Here is a 23,884-nt window from a genome sequence, read left to right as displayed (position 1 = left end):
TCACAACTCTCTGGTTTTCTCTTGGCAAGTTAGAGATTGAAGCAAATTATCATTTTATCATATGATAAAAATCACAGGAGCCCATCATGTCAGTATAGTCAAAATACAAATGTATTTTCTAAGATGTGCTTTAAGTTATTTTAACAAAACATTTTCACACCCTTTTAAAAGACAATGCAAAACTGACATGATTAAAAGACACAAGCATGAGCCAATCAATTTTCATGCCTTAATAGAGCTGTGCAAGAAATATGAAATAACTGTGAGGTTGGGCAAGTGGGTACTGCTATTTAGACACAGCTGAAGCTTTGATTAATTATTCAATTTCTTCCCTGTGAAAACTTGATCCAAAATTTAAGAGCCTGAACCACGGTGACCCACTTCTGCCACTCCAACGAGAGGCACAGCATAAACAGATCCGCCCACATGTTAAGCCCTCCTCTCTCCTCGCATCCTGCACAGTTCTCCTCATACACACCACACCAGGCACTTTAAATGGCAAATGAATGACAGCGAAAAGCGCAATGGCATCGAAAAAGGCTGCAATGTTAGCGAGTGTCTGGTTCTCCATTTGCTGCACTACTGTAGTCTGTGTTTAATTGCTAAAAATAATAAACTCCTCATGGAAATGTTAGCAGTTGTTTAGTGCTCCATCTTACTGCTGCTGGCTATGCACCGCTGCTGCCTTTATAAAAATGTGGTGCCTGAGAATAACATCACACATGTAAGCTTAGCTCTAATAGGGAAGAAAGATTTGACACACTGTCTTCACTTGATATGCAAAAACAACTGCATAGAGAGAGTCGTGGTGGTTTATGCCTCAGTAGTTTTGTATATGACATGCAGTGGTCATAACTCCTGGTGCAGACTTTCCCCACATTGGTGTAATTAGCAATAAAAACTGGTCACTGACTGGCAATAAACATGGTTTACATTGTGCTATGTTCTGTGATGCAGCCTATGCTGTGTGTGCCATATCAATGTAAATATATGGGTTTTAATTTGCTGATCTGATATGATGTTACTTTCCTGTATGATCACTGTGGTGACCATCAGCTTACGTTGAAACAATTGTCTATACACAAAACTCCACTGCAATATTTATTTATATATTTTTGGTATTTCTGCTTTATTAGGATAGTGACAGCTAGAGAGAGATGACAAAGGCGGGGGAGAGAGAAAGGGCTCGGGCCACTGCAGTAAGGCCTTTGTACATGGTACACGCTCCACTAGTTGAGCCACCAGCTTCCCAAATCATATGCTTGATATTAAATCAAGCTAACAGCAAACATCAACAGTAGTTGAATCTTATAGAGAAGAAATATCTGCTGTTAGTTCCTTGTCGATCCATTCTTGCTATCATAAGCACAGAGCATTGTGTCTGTGTGTCTTGTGTAAGGCTTTCAGTTCTAAAAAGGTAGATTATGTCAAAATCACATACATCAACCATTATAAAGTGTTCTGATCTTGATATGACACATTTCTCTCAAAGTCTACTTCACATGTTGAGGATTGTGCAAGCCCCTGATGGTAGAGACATTTTAGAGTCGTTCTATCTTGAGGTGACATCATGAATAAATTCTGTTCAGGAGTAATGTTTTCATTTAAATCACAGGGCCACTGCCAGCATGTTCCTGTCCCCCTTTTCTTGTACAGTACCTGCCACTATGTCAGCTCTATCTACGAAGGATTTATCATGTGAATATAATGTGTGGCAATCCACGATCAAGACCATGAAAGTGTGTAAATGCACAAAGGTGCAGTTTCTGAGTTAAAGGTAAGAGTTTTTTTCTTGACTTACTTACTCACTTGGAGACATTGCATTTAAATTTGGAACCATGTGTGGAATTTGGAAATATGAAATAGCTTACCTCCATTTTTCTGTCCATGCATTTGGTGGGCGGTGACTCGTCAGACCCAGAGGACTCAGTGCAGTCGGGGGGCTGGTCATCCCAGCCTGCATGGGGAGTGCTGCGAGGGTGACAAATTTCCAGAGAGCTGCTCCGACAGGTGTCCACAACTGCAGCGCTGGTGCAGGGGTCAGCTGCGCTGAGGGCCCTCCCTAAAGCCTGCTTTCTCGGATCTTGTTTGGTCCTCTTCTTAGGCGAGTGGGGGGCACTGTGGGATCTCTGCAGCAAGGCCCTGGAAGAGGTGAGGAGAGGCTTTGTCTGACAGGAGTCACCGGTGTCTTCCAGAGCTGACTTTGTCGAGAGACGTTTCAAATTGTAACTGGGGTGTCCTGCTCCCTGCCTCCCCTGCAACAGTCTTCCATAGGCCTCTAGCAGGTGGCAGAGGAAGATGGCCTTTTCTAGCTCAAAATTCTGCCCGTGATGCAATTCATAGACTGCCTGCTCACCATTTATCTTCTCATCCAGCGTCAGCAGCAGCTTTTCCAGCTTTGTGTACGTTTCTCCACTGCATACACAAAAAGCCCCTTTCCCTTTAGACTCAACCTCACTGCATCGTCCACTGTCTTTAATGTTCACCTCCTTAGCCAGCAGACGCCAGTGTCTGTCGGAGTGCCTGTCCTTTTGGCACCCTCGCCTGGCCGCCAGCTCCCTCACAGCCCTCTGCTGTTCCCTCTCTGCTCCTTCCCGCAGGTGCCTGAGCGCCACACAGAGCTCTTGAGTCTCCTGCCGTGTTCGGTTCTTCTCTGCTTCCAAATCAGCACGCAGCCTCTGTAGCTCTCCACCATAGCCTGTCTGGCCCTGGCATGGTTTCTTGGATGACAGTGCCAGAGGGTTATCCCTATCCTTCCTCATGATGACACACTCACAGCACAACATGCAATGAACGGCGACACAGATCCATTTCTAAAGAGGGGCCATGCATCATAACTGAGAGAAGTGAAGGTGGGTGATGGGTGGTTATCAGACACGCAGCATGCAGTTATCACAGCAAGTCACTGGAGAGATGAGACAGTGGAGGTGTGAGAGAATTAGAGAAATGGTCAGATATTTTCAAATGTTTCAGATGAATGTAGTGACAAGAAATGTTTTCAGCATGGTGAGGATCACAGTACTGGTCCTCTCTGTTAGAGGAAGGATTCGGGAAAAAAAAGAGGGTGGCACTCTGAAGAGCTTTCAGAGGACAGTGAATGCACCACAAACTTGTGATTGTGGGGGACAGAGAAAGGTTTGCTTCTGAAAAGCTTCTCTATGTAGTGAGCTGCAAAGAAATGTGTGGCAGTGGCTGCGTAGGCTATGTTAAGCTCAACCAGTGCACAATGGTTCATTACAGATGCCCACTTATGACTATATTTACACGTGATATCTTTTTATTTGTTCTGTCTAAACTTAATGATCAGATATCCATACTATGAAGATGTGTGGCAGAACGAAGCACATTTAAACAGATACGACATAAAAACAAATTTAAAATGATTTAGTCACTACGGGATGATATGATTATGAGCATGAACAGTTAGCAGAGGATGCAACAAGTGACCTGTTGAACTTCCAGAGAAAAGTGCAAACAGCAGTTCACCGTTAGCCTAAGTCACCCATCAGCTGCTCAACTTAGCGGTGCCCATTTGGGCGCAGGGTTACGGCTCATATTACAGAGGACAGGCACGTCGGCCAATGGCTAATTAATTAGCTTAATTTAGCAAACTATAAAATGGTTAAGTAGCTGGTGTTAATGTAGGTAATGCTTTCTAATAACCCGAATGTCAGTCTGCAGTATACTGGAGCTGGGACAAGTCCGAGCGACTAGCTAGTGCGTCTTGTTAGCAAGTGTTAGCTAGCCGTTAAGTTTTTTAAACAAACTTGGATCAAACTCACCTCTCAGCAAACTCAACTCTTATCTTTAACTTTTCATCGATGGGGCCATCATCTCTCATCCAAGGTACTAACGTCGGCATTAAAATGATCTGTCTAGCAGCTAACGTTAGTTGTTGTAGGTCCACAGAGCCATGCAACAAGGGGTTTGTTTATCTGTCAGGCACCAGTGTCACACAGGCTGTGTCCAGCGTCATTGTGCTGGCCTGTCCAGGAACAGTGCCGCCTTCAGGAGCGCCTCGGCCGCGTCTTTACATTTAAAGACCGTCATTAAACTGTACAACTTGTCGCGCATTTAAATGACTACATTAGGAATACCAAAACAATTTTTTCACGTGAATTTAGGATGTCAAGTGCGACAGATTTGCGTTGTCCTGCAACAGCAGAACGAAGACGGTAAAGTTTATCGGCTTTGTCATCAAAGTTTTCAGGAGTTATTGTTTACATTAGTCCCTTTCCTTCTAATTGTCATTCATCTACTCTCTCAACTTGGAAGTTGAGTTATAAAGTTCTACCTTTCTTGGTTGTATTTACAGATTTGTTGCGTTGTTCATGTGCAGTTTTACAATAAAATTAGTATTACCTACATCGTCCCTGAAGGCAACATAATCATTGAATCCAGCTCTCTTGTGTGAGACGGATGACCACTAGTGGCCACAGGCTGCTGGTGCACAGTTGTTAAGCTCTTTAAATTCTCCAGATTTAGGGTATTTTGATCAGGGGGATCATTGCATATGATTATTATTATCATTATTATTATTGATTTATCTTCCAAAGGGGTAATTCTTTTAGCTATTAAATGTAATTCAAAGTATTCTAATGCCCCTAAACCACCAACTGATGGTCAAGTCAGCACAGGAGGGGCCTCACAGAACCTGCATTATTTTCTTTCATTGTCATGACAAAGGTATGCAAGAGTTTCAAAGGTTATCACACCTGTTTATTTATGTGCTGCTTTGGAGAAGAATCCAGTGTTATGAAACCAGTATAATTATGTCCTCTGGGAGGAAAAAAATGATTTTATGACATTTTATGAAGAAAAACAGTATTTTATTTAACTTTTACAGAATGTTCTCTTGAAAAATTGTGTTTTGACTGTGCTCAGGAAGAACTTTCTCATTTTACAGAACCAGTATGTCCAGTTGTACATCAGGTAGACCTATCTGCAAAATCTCCTTTTCACTAAAGACTTTCTGACACATCAGAGCAGAAAAGGCACAACTGTAAATGATAAAATTAATGATGATGGACTTCCATTTAGCTGTTTGTATTATGTATCCTGGCTCATTATCACATTATCATGGTGTCATGGGGCACTTGAATAGAACTGAGCCATCGTTAATGCTTTTCATACTATAAAAAGGCAAAATATCTGCTATGAGAAGAGCCTACTGTGTGGAATCCAATCTTTCCATAAATTACAATATTAACACTAAGCCCTCTCTTAGCACTTGTTTTCATTTGTCATCTCTTGCCTATAATTTTATTCAGTGCAATGTCAGGTGTCTGCACAACCATGAATCTGTTTAATGTGGTGTGTGTGCGCATGTGTTTGACAAAACATCCCTTGTGTCACGGTTTTTGGGCGAGTGGCAAACAGGAAGGAGGAAGGCAGCAGACACAGAACACAGCAGGCTGGGCTGAAAATAAGTTTACTAAATCCAAATTCAAAGTCAAGCTCACAGAGACTGCTGGCAGGCACACAGGATGTAAAAAAGAAAAAAGAAAAAAAAGAAAAAGCTTTAGCAGAAGGACAGGAAACAGGATTAAAGAATGGCTGAAAATTACAACACCAAAGCTATGCAGTCAAGTAGACAGAAGAAACAAGACCAGGCTCTCAGGGCTAGAGAAAAGCTAATCAGGAAATGAGGGACAGGTCTGCCAGGTGAGTGGCTGATGAGGAGGCAGGGAGGAAGAAACAGCAGAGACAGTCTGTAGGTGGTGGTAAAGAGAGAGTGCAGATGTCACCATGACACCTTGTTGTTTTTAAATAGCTCTGATTTCTCATCACTTCATGTTACCTGAGCAGATGGATGAGGATTAGGTGCATTTCCTTCAATCACGAACTGAATCCTTCACGATTTTGTACTTCCATTCTGGTCCTAGTGATATTTTAGCACAACAGCTTATTAGTCTGGTATGTTGTGTCTCACTTTGTTCTTCACGTGAGGACATGATCAGCAGGAATGCATTGTTTAATATGATCCCTGGGCCCTTGATAAAATGCTTCCTGAGATTTCATTATTTGGCAAAGGCAATGATATTGAAATGTATAAATCCTCAAAGGTATGTACATACCTTTTCAATATCATGTTGCCAAAGAGGCAGAACATACCATGTCTGACCACTGGGTGGCATTCGTAAAAACAGAATAAACCTGTATTTTTACACTCTATTTCCGTACTGTTATTCATTTTACATCACTAATGCAAGTGCATTAGGTGAGAGCATCTCTAATGGTTTGCGCTCACTGCGAGGGTGACAGAGACAGAGACAGAGATAGAGTGAAAGAGACAGATTCAGCATAGCACTCTGTGTTATCAGGGTGTCCTTGGGCCGCTCCCTCTCTCATTTCCATCTCTGTCTGCTCACGTGTGGCAGACTGTTGGGAAGAGGCAGAAACAGAGAGAGAGGGAGAGCAAATGCACTGCAAAAATCCCACAGCCTGCTGCTACTTAATCATTTAGCACACTTTGTCTCTAGCAGCGTAATTTACATTAGAGTAAAACCCCTACAAACGTCCCTGCAAATAGCTAACTGTCTTGTTTCTGTACATCTGCCTTGACTGCCTTTGCACCTTTGTTAAACACATTTCTGTCTGCACACTTCTTGCACCTGCCCTGCTTCTGCACTTTTGATCTGAGGCCATATTTGAAACACGTGTTCTTGTATTATTTTATAGACTCTGCCTTCTTCTTTTCTTATTCTCTGTGGTTTAATGTGATGCAATCTGATCTTTGGTAAGCATAAAGTGTCTTTTGTGGCCATTTGTCTTTCTTGACAACAGCTTTGATGTGCTGCTGACTGTAATTTGTATTGAAACAGCTTTTCAAGTAAAACCTCTGCAAATTGTTTTAATTCACATGAGTGAAATGACCAGAGGCAGGTATGGTACTCTCTTACAGTCTTTTACTTGCCAGACATTCGAGTCTCCTTTTTCATCTCGACTCACTGTGAATCCTGTCAAGCACTGGCACTCTGCTGCATCTGTATGAGACATAGGGCTTCAACATTATACCCTGGAGGTTATGTGACATACTGGCAGCATTTTGTCCCTGAAATCTTTAAAACAAACACGTCATATTATGTTAATTATGGAGTATATATTTTATACTCACAACTCACTGCTGTCATTTAATTTCTAGGAATTTAAGAATTGCGTGGCAATAAAGAGCTGAAATCTAAGTCTTGACGTGTGCATATTTGTGAACTGTGTCATAGTCTTCAGTACCCATGACACTGAATACTACCTGTCTACATGACCCACTTAAAAGAATTGTCCAAGACAAAGGTAACAGGATGTCATTGCTTGTGTCAAGTTCAAACTCAAGACCCTCATAACCCAAGAACAGAAGCATTTAGATAACTCACAACTTTGTGAGAGCTTGACACTGTGACATATAAGATAAGGTGATCTATGAGCTCGCCCCCTCTTCCATGCTGCACTGTTGGAGTTATGTAAAACAGACTTGAATCACATGTACAATAGCTGACCTCACCAAATCATCAACACACTAACAAGACATCTATTCCAGAAACTTCGTAACTCCCAAATGAGACTGGCCTGTTTGCTCACATTGTGTGCGTCTCTGCTTGGAAATTCAACTGGGAGATGAAGTGGCTGATCTTCCTGGAGCCTTTTCTTCCGTCAGGCCTTTTGTTTGTGGTAGCTTTGTTTCCTCTTCTCATCTTAGCCCTATTAACTGTCGCACAGACCAGCACAAACATCTGAGCTCATTATTTGCAATAAATATATCAAAGTCAAACAGGTTGATGAACTGAAGTGCAGTGGAATCCAGTTTTGAGTTTAACTGTCACTGTGAAACTCAGATTCCAACATTAACAATCCAAAGTCATGAAATGAGTCAGGAAATAATGTCATCATGTATCTGACACAGAGATTTCCTTTCAAAGCCCTTAAAAAGAAGAAACTTTTTAACGCACAGTCACAGCCATAATCAGCCCGGTCAGGCTTTCACTGTAGCTTATCACTGCTGACCATCTCCCAGTCCTTGCATGTCTTATCACAGTATGTGTATGGAGATAACACATGAACCCTCCGACACATGCTGCCTCAGAGCAGAGGGGTGACACCTGTACATTACACACAACTGTGACTGTGTGCTGCATATGTAGCTTCACTGTACTAGGAGACAGCAGAGAAGAAACACTAGGCAGCTATGAAAATGATATAAAGGAATAGTTTTCTGAAACATCACGGTCATTACCATGGTGACTGATAGGCCAGCAATGTTTTCATGTTGTTTTACAGTAGAGAGAGATGCCATAAAGAAAAAGAAACATTACCTTGTTCTTTGCTGATGGACACACTTCTTAGTGCCTATGTATGCATCGCTTTACTTACACATCTTTAATATAGAATTGAATATTTGATGTTATAGGTTATTGGTAGAGACCAAAAGCAGAGTGAAAAGGGAGAAAACATTTGATGATTAATTCTATGTAACTTCAAAGCAACTGTCATCACTATTTTTATCTAGACGATGCATTACGTGCTTGTGGGAAGGGTCACTCATATTCAAACCAACAGAGAATTAACTGTTTTATCACTGATAGACAAAGGCAGCAGCTAGAGAGTGAACATATTGGAGCAAAACATCTAAAGAGCCATCTATTTCCCCCAGGAGTTGGTAGAGACCAATAACAGAGCTAAAAGGTCTCAAACATGACTCTAAATGAATGCTAATATTGCTAATACTCCTGGAAGATTAGCAATTTGCAAACAAATTTGTTTTAACATTTTTTTAAAGTGATACCATTTGTGTTGTTTTTACAGGAAATTTCCGCTAAAATTAGTTAACGCAGGATGAAAGTAAAAATTAGTAAGTAATTAAGGAAGTACATTAAAAGTAGTTAGCTGATGCTAATAGCTCAGTTGCCTAAGTGAGTAAGTAATGGCTAGTATATTTACAGTAGGCTAACTACTGTCATTGCACTCAATGTTACATCACACAGTTTCTAAGTTTGCTGGACAAACACACTGATTTGAAACCGTGCACATGCACATATTCACATTTGTTAGTGTCCTTACAGGGCAAGATGAGGCTAGTAGTAAATCTGTCGCTTTGGCTGTGGGGTGTTGTGTTTTCTCAGTCCTAACCTGAGGGCTCAGAATATTAGCTTAGTGTAACTGAATCCCTCATTTTTGGCCCAACAACTGATTCGGGTGACACCACAGGAAGGAGGCCTGAATTGGTCCTTGAAAACTCTGTCAATGGCCCTGGACAGCCTGCACGTTTCTCTGCAGCTCAGGAAGGATTAGCCTTTGGAAGCAATTGCTATTAGTCTGCGACACAATTCAGAGAGGCCCTGGGCTGTTCTGTGTAAGGACACGTAATTGATAGCATATCTTCTATGTCTGAAATAGGCTTTTTTGGAAAACAAATAAGCAAGATGCAGTGCAGGAATTCATGGAATACGACGTTTGTGGAGTAATATTTCTTTCGAGGATGTGCACACTGAGGCGGGAGATTAGAACAATTTTAAGGCTGATGATAGATTTTGTAGGTACTACGGAAAGTCTTCTGACAAAGATCAAACTGTTTAAAACTGTATTATCGAGCACTCAGCCAAGATGAGCACGTTCAGTTGGCCTTGTCTTTTCATTCCACTGTGGCTGGTCCAGAGTTATTTGTCAGTCATCAGTTTTCTGGTGGACTAAATCAGGACCGGAGGATTTTTAAAAGCTTCAAAACTCTCAAGGACCTACTGTGTACAGCTTTCTGATTTTTAACTTTCATTGCCTCACAGGCTTTTGCTATGGAGTACTTCTGTGTGGGAGAGTCCCATGCACACACACACACACACACAGACACACACACACACAGACACAGGACCTGAGCCACAGCCTTGTTTCCCCCTGCGAGTGTGTGCAGAGATGAGCTGGACCGCACCTCCTGTGAGCGCTACCTGAAACTGGAGATGCAGGGGTACCAGTGAAGGGTTAGCTTTCATTGTCTTTGTCTTTTTTTTTGCCCCTCCTGCTTCTTTTAAGCATACAGGTGCAGGGCGTTAGAATATTAACATACAATGCTCTGGTATTTATTGTTTACGTAATCCCTGTCACTGAAGTCAGGTACTTATAGTCAAGCAGAGTTAAGGAGATGAAAGACCTTAAACAAGTAGCGCTGGATGCTCTGAGTCTCCTGCCTCCATTTCTACACACACTTTCTGTGTTTTCTGTGTGACTTGTGGAATTATCTGCCTGCTATTTGAGCTCTGAGGACATTTTAGCACTTTTTTTTGGTGGGAGGAAACCTATTTAATTTTTTCTTTTGTTTTTTATTGGGGTGAAGATAAATCCTTTGACAACAGGTATGCATTTTTTTTATTGAATACTAAGTTGCTTTATTTGATTTTCATGATCATGTTTAACACAAAGCTGGTTCTGTGACACAGCAGTGAATGGTGGAAGTTTTAAATTTCACTTTTCTCTGTCATTTTAGTTATCTTAGCTGTAACTGCACATTCATTGTAACGCGAAAGTACAGATGCTAATTCAGATATTCACTGGACAATACCGTTTCAAGCAGATATTTGAATTAAGATCAAACAGTGGCAAACATGTTCAGAATATATGAATTATGACCTTAAATGCTATCTATAATTGAAGAGGATCATTTCTGCATTTCCAGAAAAGGTGCCTTTCTTCTGTCATTTTCTGTCACATTCTACAAAAAAGTAAGCAGACTTTGCAGAAAAAAGGATATTTCTCATACAGGGCTATGATCAGACATACATGCTGACAAATGCATTGAACCTCTGTTTGAATGCCACAAAATTCTCTCAGTTAAAGAGACTGACAGCATTATTCTCTGGTCTATCTCAGACATTAAGGGGTATTTTTGTGGGGCCGAGATCTTTCAGCTATTTCTCAGCGCAGGGAAGCCAGAAGGGAGGGGAAGCAGGGCCGACACAAAAGGCAACATTATTCCCCAGCGGATCTGCGCTACATCCTACTATGAATGGAGTATTGAAAAACATAACATTGGGGACTAGATTATTTTTCATCCCTCATAACTGAGCCATTTGTCCCAGAGTTTCGAGTGGTTTGTTGGTACAGTCTGCAAATGAGACAGCCGTGGTTCTCGAGTGCTGTGCTTGCTGTGTTGGTGTTAAAATGCCCACCTCCCAATTGGATGCACAATGACCTCTCTGTAGGCCTCTGGTCTTCTGTGCTGCACCTTTTGAGACAACGCAACGGTCCACTGAAAATGGACTGGACCTGGATGAAGTCTGCTCGGTCTAAAGTTGATTCTGGAGCTGCTGTGAAGTGTTTTCTTGTCACTAATGGCCCCACAAAGATTGTGGGCTAAATCTGCCTTCACAAGCTGAGGATAAGTATGTATACAGTACAGTGCCCCCCCTTCTCTCCCTTCCTCCTGCTCTCCAAGGAGATGAGAGGTGCCCCTGCAGTGTCATCAGGTGCCTAAGCGTTTTGGAGGGTTCTAGTGACAGATCGCAGGAAGCAGCGTTTATGCCTGACGATGGGGACCACAGAAAGCAGAAATGTCTTTTTGTGCCCCCTGGGTTCGGAATGTCCACTATCTCGAGGGGCCAATATCAAATTCTCCCCTCATCATCCCCTAATACGCATTCCTGTGTAAGGTCAGGGGGAATTCTGCATCAGTGAAGAGACAAACAACCCAAGGCTAATAACACTATTCACTTCATTTCTGGGATGCTGGAAGAATATGTAAAATTTGGAATTTGGTATATAATTAGAATATAAGTTTACAATATATTGTGTCGCTTTTGGTAGAGTATGAGAAAAATTTAGCTTTTTATGTTTTTTTTTTTTTTCAATTACATCCTCACACTGTAGCATATTATATGTTACCTTGTTTATTTCTTGGAGTATTTGCAGAGTTAGATAATGTCATTCATGCCTGTGTCTCACTTGAGAAGAACGTAGGGTATTCAGTGTCTGACCACAGCACTATCAAACTCTGATTACTGAGTGATTGTCAGTGGATCCCAATATTCTCAGTCTGAAGGAAAATCCCCTTGATTATCCAAAAACCACTCCACAGGTGCCTGCCTCTGTCTGTAACACAAGCTTTCCCCAGCTGTGATGATGCTGTTAAGCTCGGAAAATAAAGTCCCTCAGCTCTAACCATCAGTGTGGTCCCCGTGACCTGCTGCCAGGTTGGTGCAAGGCAGCCATTTTGTGCTTACAAAACAGCGATGTAACTCGACGCCCTGTTCCCGGGGTTTTACTGGCAAAAGCAGCACTTTCTGGTGGCACGTGCCAATGTCTGGGAGACTAGGGTAACTTTATGTTTATAATCTCTTCCTGGTTTGCTCCGAAAAGTGTCTGTGTGTCATAAGAACTTCCTAACAGCTCCCTAATATCTACAGAGTGATGCGCATCACATGATCTCTGGAAACGATTTCTTTCTGAGCCCCACATTTCCCAAGCCTGACCTCAGACTACCATCAATACCTACTACAGCACAGTAACAACAGCTGCAGGCTCCATCAGAGAAAACAATCCAATATTATAATTAGGCTACTCTGAACCAGGACAAAAAGCAGTGATTGTTTTGTAGTAGTAGAAAAGTGTCTACTATACTCTAGTCTAGTACATTTAGAAGTCTGTTCACACACAGCTCAGGGCTTTGGGAAGCCTGGTGAGAGAGACTGGCAGTGTGTGAATGTGTGTGTTGCAGGCGGATGGTCAGTCAAGCAGCCATGCGAGGCCAGCGTGTGGTGGAGAGCGAGTGTAGGTGCTGGAACCCGGCCGTCTGGTTCCTGGTGTCCCTGCTTGGATCCCTCGTCTTGGTGGCCATCAGTGTGGTGATGCGACTTGGTGAGTGTGTGGATGGGGTTTGGGGTGCCATGTTGGATTTGTCCAAAAACTGGCCAAGGACCCTCAATCCAAGCTGCTTGACTTTCAGATATTACCTTCTACTAAACAGACTACTACATGTGGTATAGTAACAAATGTTTGTTTGATTTTTAGGATTTTTGGGTATTTGGGTCAGTTTTTTGAGAAATATTGACATACAGCGATTCAGTAAAGATATGGCAGATATTAGAGTAACCACAGTCTAAAATACAGTTTTTAAACTAAAGGCAAATTGCTCTAATTAACATCTGCATTTTCATTTGCATTTGTAATTTAATAATGTTAGTAATAATAATAATGTCACATTTATTAAAATTGGCTAAATGGCAGCTTGTCAATGATATTTGTGGTGTGTTCTTACTGTTAAAGGGAACAATGTGAAATGTATATGGACAAGTAATAGGCCCAAAAGTTGGTGCACTTCTTTCAAGTTCTCAATGGCAAGTGTCGGTTAGAGCAGCTTATTAAAGCATGGCATTTCCTAAGGGGTGATTTTTCATACACTGGCTCAGGACCAGAGGTTGGTTATATGAAGATTGAAACTGATGCCCAAACTTTATCTAAAGCTGTGATCTACGACTGTGACATTGAACAAACTCATATGAACTTGCTTTCTAAACCCACTAAATACAATGGCCCTTCTAATCAACAGTTTTCAAATGAGAGCCAGCAGCATTTTTCTGGCCGCTTCAGTCCACAGACCAGACATCTTTGAGATGTTACATTTCATATTTGAAGAGTTGATTCCAAGAGAAAGGGTTATCACTGCCATAAACTGAAACAGAATGTGACACACGAGATGATTTCTTGTGTGTCAGTAAATGTTTGAGGCGTTAATAATCCCCAAGAACCGGGTGTACCTGCGGAGGAACTCCCTGCAGATGAGTGCTTTTGTGTCCACAGTACTGTCTGGCCGGTGTTTACCAGTGATGGCTGGCTAAAAGCCCTGTAGTTAGTTTGCAGGGAGCCAGGATCAATTCCACTCACTGCACATTATGGATCAACAACTATATAGAAAGCAATTTATTCAAGTGTGCTGACACCATCTTATTGGATTTCTCTCCGGATAGAGCCAACAGATATCCACTCATTTCTTTTTTCTTCTTCTTTTTTTTTTTTTTTCAAATTTCAGGAGACATGAAAATAAGCAGACGGGCTGTATCTGGTAGGTGATATTTGATTTAATCACATTTTACTTTTCTGAGCCTCCCTAACCCTGACCCTTAGAATGAGAGCCTCCCCAGGATATACACCAGGACCTAACCTACATGTGACACTAAAAACAGATGTATTACCAGACCCTGAGGCTAAAATGGGTAGTATATATATATTTATGTATATGCTGTACGTGTTTGAATGCCACAAACAGAATGGAGAAGCCTGTGAATTGACCCACATTGGGTGTGATGGTTAGATTTTCCCTCTGGAAGTTCCCTCTGGTGTCTTTGTGAGGTGTTGAAACCTGAGATATTAGTCTTCAGGCATTAGACTGTCCTTTATACAGATCCAGAAACATCTTCCAATGTGACTCTTGGGAAAAGACGCGTCAAAAACCGCAGAAATGTACACACAGATGACAGCTCAGATCTACATTGACCCTTTACGTTTTGCACCAAAAATATCTATTAACTGTTTCATTTGACTCAAAGACAAAAAATAAGAAAATGTGCTACGATAGAGAAAACAATTTGATTACATATTGTATTTCCCAGTCACAAATGAGAGTTTCACCATCAAGGGTCAACATCCATCCTGATGGCTCTATGAGGCTGTACTAAGGCAGAGCAGTGCTTTCAACTAAATGCTAACACCAACATGCTAACATGCTCACAATTAAATCTGCTGATGCAGTACATTCACCTTGCAGGAACATAAACGTGTGAACCCACTTCCATGATAATCCATCCAATAGTTGTTGAGACAGTTGACTCAAGCCACAAATATAAACCTCATGACAGCACTAGTTGAAAGAGATCATCAAAGGTTAGTAAGATTCATCCCCGGAGGGCCATTAGTGTCTGTACAAGATTCATTGTCCATCCACCCAATAGTTTCCAACGGACTTTCCCTCCCTTTCCATGCTGCTAGCAGACATAGTTCTGTTGTAGCTGGTGGAGTACATAGTCTGAACAGGCCTCCTGTTGTGGTCTCAATATGTGTCTAGTGTTACAGGAAAATAGATATAGTAGATATAGAGTACAGTAACTATGGAAGGCCAAGAGCCTCCTTTCAACAAATAATTTGACCATGGTCTCTCTCTCTCTCTCTCTCTCTCTCTCTCTCTCTCTCTCTCTCTCTCTCTCCTATATCCCCTGCCTCCCTCCTGTTTCAGCCAATGGCTTGCAAAGCACCCTGAGGACGCAGTATCAAGGTAAGCATGAGCTTTACAGCTACCTCCACCTGTGAATCTACCCAGACACTCAGAAAAACATGTCTGCAACCAGGCCATGCCATGAAACCCAACTGTATCAGTGGCTGACTGTATGTCAGTGAAACAGAGTACAGCAGGTAGATCAGTGCCTGGGGCTTTTTAAACAAGGTCACTTTCCCAGCTCTCCATTTCCCTAATCCCCACTTATTTGCTATGTAACCTCCCACCCTCCTGCATCCAGCTCACTCACTTCCAAGGAGTCATGTGGCTTATTGTGTCCAGAAGGACTTTTCCTTGCTATTAACTGTCATCAAAATTAGAGCCATGATATTCTGTCTTCTCATCTCTCTCTCTCTCTCTCTCTCTCTCTCTCTCTCTCTCTCTCTTTTTTTTTTTTTTTTTTTTTCTAAATAGGAACATTTTGTTAAAATCTCTCAGACAGTAGAGCCTTTATGGGCCTCAGATTTTTCAGTGAGGTGGTACAATCATAACCAAACAACCTGAATATCCACATCTCACTCAAAGACAGAGAATGCAGTTGTGATTAAACACTGACAGCAAAATGAATCTGACAGAGAGAATCCCTGACAGAATCTGTCTGCTCATCTCTCCAAAGTACGCCTGGTGAATGGTCGTAACAGGTGTGAGGGAAGGGTGGAGGTGCACTACAATGGCTCATGGGGCACAGTGTGTGATGATGACTGGGACATGGTGGATGCCATCGTGGTGTGTCAGCAGCTGGGCTGCGGAGTGCCTGTGGCGGTGGGCAGCAGCTCTCACTTTGGACAAGGCACAGGGCTCATCCTGCTGGATAATGTGGACTGCAGAGGAAGTGAAACAGACCTCGGCCAGTGCCATAGTCTGGGCTGGGGCATCCACAACTGTTACCACTATGAGGATGTGGGTGTTACCTGCAGAGGTAAAGCCTTTATACAACTTTTAGTTGGCTGAGGCAGCAGTGAATCATCCCTTTGTGTATAATCCTGGAAAGAAAAGAGAGCAGAATGACTAAAATTACTACTTCCTTTTCATTTTTGCTGTTAGAACCAGCAGTGGTGGGGGCAAAAGGTTTTGAGGATCACACCACACCGCCCCGGGAGAACTCTGGTTTACGTAAGTGCTCCCTGCTTTTATCTAAATGAGACTGGTCTTCTGCCAACCTGAAGCGTCAGAGGGATGAATTTGTCTTTTTTTAAAAAGCATGAAGGCAGAAGGCCAAAATCCAGACACAAATACAATACTTTTGAGATAATAAACTAGTGGCTGTGTGAAATATAAAATACTTATGTAAACAAGATGCGTATAACTACAAACTTATTGAAACAATATAACTTGGAAATGGCTGTAATGTCTATTTGTAGAAAAAAATCATATATTCTTCATATAGCATTTGATCACAGAACTTAAACGCAGCTCTATAAGTCATTGTTTTGGTTTTACTGCCTGCTTTTACTGTGTTGGTTTGCTCTCATTGCTTTCATATCTTAGTTTTTCTGCTCAGTGTAAAGAACATGGTGGAGCACTTACTGGTTAAAAGGTAATTCTGGGCCATATTATTACATATCTTGTGATCTAAAGGACTAAAAGGTACAAAATGTCTAGAAATTAGTCCAGTACATCTTCTTAGCTGGCAGCCACTAAGCGGAGGACAGTGGTTCAAATGTAATCCTTGGGGGCAACTGCATCCATCAATGTACGTCCAGTACATAAGTGTTTTTTGCCACTGACAGGCTTAGATTGTTATTCTAAGTGTCTGACAGCATTATGTAAAGGGTCCTAACAGAGACAGACCTTTTTGTTTAAGAGTTAGATTCTTTTTGTTTAACCAGAAAATATCTCTCTGTTCAAAGCCACCAGACTCCTTTGACAAAGCACAATTTTACCTTGCACAACATGAGAGTTTCTTGCTTAGATTGTTTCATTTGTTTGTGTTATTGTGTGACTTTGTGTTGTAACACATTGGATTGGATGTGAACTAACCCTTTAAAACACCAAAATCATACAGTAACACAAAGAAACTGATTGAGGCAGTAGTTGTTTGGCAACTCTCATGTTCTGTGAGGTAAAGTTACTGTCAAAGGTTTGTTAAAGGAGTCTGGTGTCTTGACAAGAGCAATATAACAGTACAGTTCTCCATTGGAAAGGACTGTCCAAAAAGGTCTGTCCCTGTCTCTGTAGGGATCCTTTCCACAATGCTGTCAGACACTTAGAATAAGAATCTGAACCTGTTTGTGTCAAAAACACTTTCAGTGGATGTACTTTGCTGGCTTCAGTTGCTACCAAGAATTATGTTGCAGCCATTACAGCGCATAATCTACTGGGCCAATTCCAAAACTTTTGGTATTTATTAGTCATTTAGAAGCAAAAATATAACAAATAGTATATGTAAGAATGGGGTCGGGTTTAAAAATACATGAATTACCCTTCAAAGAGCCATAAGTCATGAGTTAGTGGAGACCAAAACAGAACAAAAGGTAAAACAAATGTTGGATTTCATTCATCAGGTGTCCAGAAAAGTGTTTAAAATTGATTTCTGCTGGAGGTCTAAATAGGCAAGTGATTGCTAGCACGTTAGTCAGATCATGTTAAAAGGTGATGGTAAGTATTTTTTCACAGCTTGTTTCCACTGCCCCCAAATGGCCAAATAAATCTGTTATTGCAGCTCTGGGCATCTGACCCTGCATCAAATATTCACACCAACAACATCTGTATATTAATCTTCAGCAAACACAATGGAATGAGTCGTCCACCTCCAAACATTCAATTATTCCATCAGGTGATTTGCATAAAGGTTTCAGAGCAGATGCTGCATCGTCTCTCTGTTAAGTAGACCAGTTATTCATGTGCACATCTCATTCCAGTGCAATTAAAAAAGTGCTAATAAAGCTTTCTTGACTGTAGAGGGTATTTGGGAAATATGTTGTGTGTTCAGAGGAATTAAACTGGACGGCTTTACTCTGTGTTTGATTAGATGTTTTTTTTTTTCATGCTATAAGGTCAAAATCAAGCACACACACAAATCTGGCAGACAGGTGGCATGCCAGATGTTACTACAAAATGCAAGGGCATGTTTCATTAAATAATGAATGATGGCTTATTTTGTCATTGTGTGGGTCCAAAATACAGGAATCCTCATGAAATGAACACACAGACAGGTTTATTTAAAAAATAGTGTTATCAAAAAACATTAGGCTCATTGAAGTGAAAGGATATATCATTTCAGTTTTGCAAAACTGTCACCAAATTTGACATAACATCAAGGGCTTTTCAGTTCAGTGGAGAGTATCTGTTGGACATGCTCAGAGAAACTGTACAATGCACCTCAAAGGCCTCCTGAATTCCAGGCCGTCCTTATTGTTTGCAGGGTTTGCCTTTGTTGTGGTCGCCCTGTTGTTTCCTCTCCCGTAATTCCCAAGAGATCATGAGAGGCTACAACAGAATCGAATTTAGTTAACAAGTGACGTAGCTTGCTGATTCCCCGGTGGCCTTCAGGAAAGCCACTGGGAATGCAGAGAGGCCATCCAGACTCATGGATCAGGTGAAGAGCATTTCTAAATGATGGACACATGAGAATGTGGATTGTCTCTGTTAAAGGTGTGTTTTTGTCTGGGCTGAGGCATAAGATGACAACATCTGTGCTAAGTGTAATATTAGACGTTCAACTTAAGTCTACTGCTTCGTTTTTCTTTTCTTTCTTTCTTTTTTCTTTTTTTTGGAGCAACAGTATGTGATATATAGGCCAACACCCTTCTCCCTTCTCTGTGTCAGTGTCATTTCCTCTGTCTTACACACTCATTCATAAATCCTAGTAGTTACATTTTCCTCCGATTCCCCCAAATCAGCACATTAAAATTGACATTAATATAATAAAGGCCACCAGAGACTAAAACCATGTTTTACAGATAGACATCAGTCCCTATAAATGCCTCCGTCTCTCTCTTGGTTTAGGAGATGGCACCATCCGTCTGATGAATGGACAAAACGCCTGCCAGGGCCGGGTAGAGATCTACTACCAGGGAAACTGGGGGACAGTGTGCGATGATGACTGGGTCCTCAACAATGCCCGGGTGGTGTGCCAGCAGATAGGCTGCGGTAGCGCTGTCTATGCACACACCAACTCCTACTTTGGCTATGGAACCGGCCTTGTTCTCCTGGACAATGTCCACTGCTACGGCACTGAACAGGACTTGACTAAGTGCAAAAGCCTGGGCTGGGGCAAGCACAACTGTGGCCACCATGAAGATGCTGGGGTCACCTGCACTGGTACGCTGCTCTCAGTCAGGGAATATACATTAATACAAGTCATACAGATAAACACCAGGAATTATCATCATACTAATGGCAATGGAAATAATAGCGGTGGAAATATTCAGCTTGAACATGCTTAGAGAATAAATCAGTTAGTAATGTTGAGGTATAGATAAGATTAGCTAAAATCTTTGGGTAATTTATTGATTCTCAGGGGGATATTGAATAAGGGGGACAAGAAGAGGTTATAATGGCGGTTGTATAGCATCGGTATCTGTGTTAGTAACAGGCAGTAGCAGAAATATTAATAGCACAATATGTACTTCACATATGAAAAGGATTTAATTTCTATTTCTACCCTCTTCAGCATCCACTACTGAAGCTCCCCTGGCAACAGCAAACCAGAGAAACGTCACGGAAACATATAACACTGAAGGTATACAAGCACAGCATACAGTAGATGTTTATGTGTGATTGCATGGAAGCAACCATACACTGATTATCACTCCTTTGCATCAGCATGTTCAAGTGGAACAGAAAAAAATGAAATGTGCACTTTTGCCAAATGACCAACAGGGAGAGCCATTTCTCCCCTATTGTCCTTAAATGTGTTAGAGCACAGTGCCACGAATCACGGTGGTGAAAGAGTGCAAAGGACTAACCTCGCTGTGATCTTCAGCAGGTAGCAGGCAGGCTGAGCCATCAAGTCATTTTGTCATGTATCACGTCTTCCCCCCAGCAACAGATAATGTTCCAGTCACCAAGTCACCAAGTACAACAGCCATTACCTCAGCTGCCCAGACAAAAGGTAACCATACTAAAGTGATTCCTGCTTTGTAAACACAAGTACAGTCTGTTTGTATGTAATACTGGACCCACCAGGGGATATTATATAATTATCAGCCATTTAGATTTTATCAGAAAAGACACTTGCAAATGCACTGATGAACTGCCTATTTATTCCTGTCCAGGCAAACTAGCCATTCGTGTGATGAATGGTAACAATAGCTGCCAGGGTCGTGTGGAGGTCCGCTACAGAAATGTTTGGGGGACAGTGTGTGATGATGACTGGGACATGCCCAATGCCAACGTGGTGTGTAGGCAGCTTGGCTGTGGCCCTGCTAATGCGGCCAAGACAAAGGCCTACTTCGGCTACGGTTTGGGTCCGATCCTGCTGGACAATGTAGAATGTAGCGGCTCTGAACCGGAGCTGTCCCTGTGCTTCCACCTGGGCTGGGGTCAGCACAACTGTGGCCATCATGAGGATGCTGGAGTTATCTGTGCACGTAAGACCTAGCTTGACATGGTGTCACACATTTATGCCTAATGCACATATACAATGCTGAACATAGGATTGTCTGCAATCACAAACCTCTATCTGAAGTCATCAATTCCACTGAGAGCTCATACTTCCTTTTTTATCCAGTCATCTGTGCCCGCCCTGCTGAGCTGTCCAGTTGCAATGTATGACTGTAGTACTCTGAGGAGGAGACAGCCCAGAGAGCATAAAAAATACAGTGGATGAGTCAAGGCACATCAGCGTCACTGCATGCCTGCAGGCCAAATTTCACTCGTTCAGGCTGAATCAAAAGCACATACAGACTCCCCTTTGCTTAGATAGCACATTCTTGGTTTCAGGTTGATTGTAAAATATGATTATAGATTTGTTTTCAAAAGGCAGCAGTTTTTAAACATTTGAGGTATTCTTTCCTCCGTTGGTAAATAGTATTTGGCAAAGGGAACATAATCTATGGATGACAATGAGGGCTATAAGCATTCAAATCATTTCAAAAACATATTTTACAAACAGTTGTTGTTAAAATTACCCAAAAAGTGATGCTGCAAAGTATGTCTTTATTGTGGCCCTAAAGGACGGAACAGCAAGGGGCTTCCTATATTGATCACTAGGGTGATTACAAGAGAGGCTTGCAATTGCTTTTGTCACCTGAATATGCCCAGGACCCATAAGCATCACTGTTTTCTTCCTCTTTTGTTTGCTTGTCTTAGCTTTCGATAGCCAAATTATAAATGGACGTGACTTCAGTGTAACAGAAATGATACCCACCACCTCCACCACAGAACCCTCTGAAGGTAGGTTAAACATACAAAACACACAAAATCAACCCATTTCCTCCAGCCTCTGAATTTCTGTGACTCTTCTTTGTTTCTGAAGGGACGCTGAGACTGGTGGGTGGCCAGCACCAGTGCGAGGGTCGGGTGGAGATGTACTCAGATTCTGGCTGGGGCACGGTGTGCGATGATGCTTGGGACCTCCCTGACGCTCAGGTCGTGTGTCACCAGCTGGGCTGTGGGGTAGCCATGGTGGCTCGGGTGGAAGCTTTCTTCGGGCCCGGCACAGGAACAATCCTGCTGGACAATCTTAAGTGCAGCGGTACGGAGGCTTCCCTGCAGGAGTGCTCCCATATATCCTGGCCAGTGCACAACTGTGACCACTCTGAAGATGCTGGCGTCACCTGCTCAATGTCGTGATTTCAGCAGAACCACACTCCCATCTCCACCATGGGTAGGAAGTGGGCGTACCAACCTGGGACTTGTATACATTATGTAAATAACTGCTTTCACATCGCTGAAGGAATACTCCACCACCAACAACATACAAAATAACTAATATGACAATATATGATTACATATTATAAACTATCTATGCCTATTAAGCACTTTATAAATAAATATATGATATAAAATACAATGTATACTGTTTTTTTATTTGATAAACAAAGAAAAACACATATTTTAACTGCCTCTCTCCTCTTTGCCCCACAATGTTAAGAGATGTACTGTACATGTGATTCTTTAATGATAAAGTGAGGTATACTGGAGGAAATCCATCAATTATTCATTACCTGGAAAACAGTTACCAGGAAGACACTTTTGTGGATGCCAGCTCCAATATTCACAAATATGTATGATAACACAAATAAAAAACATATACTACAAACCATAACAAAGCAAGGAAACAGAAACATCTACAAATAAATGTGCTATATCTTGTGAATATACAGTATCTCTCATCTACAAATCAATGATGTGTTTCTTGTGTTCTGTAAACCATCATATAAATAAATGTAAATGTGTCTTATTTTTCGGTATATAATATATTTTTGCTGTAAAAACACATGTTTAAATCAGTATCTGCATTTGCCATTGTCCTTAAACGTGTGCATCGCTTTCATGTCGGCTGCACAGCAGTATTGATCTTAAGTTTGCTAACATTAGCCACAATAAGCTAAACGTCATACCTGACCAAATGCAGCTTCAGCAGCAAAGCTCCTGAGTGTCCTGAAAAGAGCGAGAGGGCCTTTAACTTTTCTTTTACAAGAGGAAGAATGTGTTATTTCTTCTGTCTTCAAAAGTTCAATCTCACTTTAACTCTAAGTGCTCTATCTAATAACGCAAATGAATAGTGTCATTATATTAAAATGTGCTGAAGAACATGAGAGACTTGAGAAAGCTGTTCAAGATTTAACTCCTTTAACTTCTGAGTACTTTGATTGAGCTGATTATTCTGCAGAAACCTTTGTTATCGTTGTTAAATGGCTTTTTGTCAAAAGTGAAAGGAAAAAGAGAAGAATAGGAGTGAGCAATTTGTTGTGAATAAATAAAAGATTTGATGAAAATTTAGCACTTTTTTTTATTACCTGATACTCCAAAACAAAACATCTGGATTATCTCTTTAAATATGGCAAAAAACTGGTCAAAAAGAATCCTTTTTTAAATACCCAGTACTTCTCGATGATACTGTAAACAGACTTTGAATACATTTCTTGATTTTAGTATGAGTTGTGGTAACTTCAGTTTGAGATATTAAAGGAATACATAAAGAGAAAAGAAAGATTTTAGCTAAAAATAAATCATTTTGATGTCTTAAATCAGCAGGATTTAAGGACATGTTGCAAAGAGAATTAAGGTGGGGGAACAGTATCTTGAATCTGAGTCAAAAGTAACTTGTTTCAGGAAAGAGCTGTAAGAATTCAGCATCTTAAATTTGTGATTTGAAATGTAAAATGATAGATGAGTTAGCATTTTGACTCATAACTGAATACTTAGTATGAATGTGGTCGCAGAGACAGAAGCTAAAAGGACTTTGTATGGGAGGCTCCAGAGCGAAGCTGGAGCTGATTGAACAGTTAAAGAGACATCCAGTGTCTACACTGACAGGAAAACAGATTGGCCCGTATGGGGAGGGTGTGTTTGATGACTCATGATAAGATGACTCAGCATATCAGCATTATGGACCTGCTTCATACTCACAATCTCTACAATCCACAGACATATTAGGAAATGGCATATCCATGGTTACAATGACGGTTTCACAACCAGTTCAGAATCACATGAGAACAAAGCATTTTTTTCTTTCCACACATTCAAAAAAGT

General features: G+C 41.4%; 2 protein-coding genes across 9 annotated transcripts in view; one reads left to right on the top strand and one right to left on the bottom strand.

Annotated features, from left to right (window-relative positions):
• Positions 1-3,982, bottom strand: part of tspoap1 (TSPO associated protein 1) — a 61,874-nt gene extending 57,892 nt beyond the window's left edge. For 6 of the 8 annotated variants that reach the window (XM_076749932.1, XM_076749934.1, XM_076749935.1 and 3 more), the window contains exons 1-2: positions 3,783-3,942; positions 1,872-2,905 (exon numbers count right to left, since the gene is read on the bottom strand). In XM_076749932.1, the coding sequence (XP_076606047.1) occupies positions 1,872-2,786 (915 nt within the window). In that variant the 5' untranslated portion in view covers positions 2,787-2,905; positions 3,783-3,942. Of the gene's footprint in view, positions 1-1,871; positions 3,050-3,782 lie in introns of those variants that run through there. The other 2 variants (XM_076749941.1, XM_076749933.1) reach the window with 2 other exon arrangements.
• An 8,713-nt stretch (positions 3,983-12,695) lies between these two features.
• LOC143332462 (scavenger receptor cysteine-rich domain-containing group B protein) lies at positions 12,696-23,121 on the top strand. The gene is made up of 11 exons (XM_076749931.1): positions 12,696-12,831; positions 14,003-14,035; positions 15,203-15,241; positions 15,858-16,160; positions 16,286-16,354; positions 19,190-19,504; positions 19,857-19,925; positions 20,229-20,297; positions 20,461-20,775; positions 21,497-21,580; positions 21,663-23,121. The coding sequence occupies exons 1-11, from the start codon at positions 12,696-12,698 to the stop codon at positions 21,977-21,979; spliced, it is 1,749 nt and encodes a 582-aa protein (XP_076606046.1). The 3' UTR covers positions 21,980-23,121.
• Positions 23,122-23,884: the final 763 nt, after the last annotated feature.

This window comes from Chaetodon auriga, chromosome 15 (assembly GCF_051107435.1).
Source record: "Chaetodon auriga isolate fChaAug3 chromosome 15, fChaAug3.hap1, whole genome shotgun sequence".
NCBI lineage: Eukaryota > Metazoa > Chordata > Actinopteri > Chaetodontiformes > Chaetodontidae > Chaetodon > Chaetodon auriga.
Note: the sequence above shows the minus strand (reverse complement) of the source record. Positions and strands in the feature narration are given on the sequence as shown.

What these genes read in the sequence shown, in the direction of transcription:
- LOC143332462 (XM_076749931.1), top strand. Translation starts at nt 12,696, where the DNA reads ATGGTCAGTCAAGCAGCCATGCGAGGCCAGCGTGTGGTGGAGAGCGAG. An exon ending in CAGTGTGGTGATGCGACTTG is followed by an intron (nt 12,832 to 14,002) that starts GTGAGTGTGTGG and finishes TTCAAATTTCAG; the next exon opens with GAGACATGAAAATAAGCAGA. An exon ending in CCTGAGGACGCAGTATCAAG is followed by an intron (nt 15,242 to 15,857) that starts GTAAGCATGAGC and finishes ATCTCTCCAAAG; the next exon opens with TACGCCTGGTGAATGGTCGT.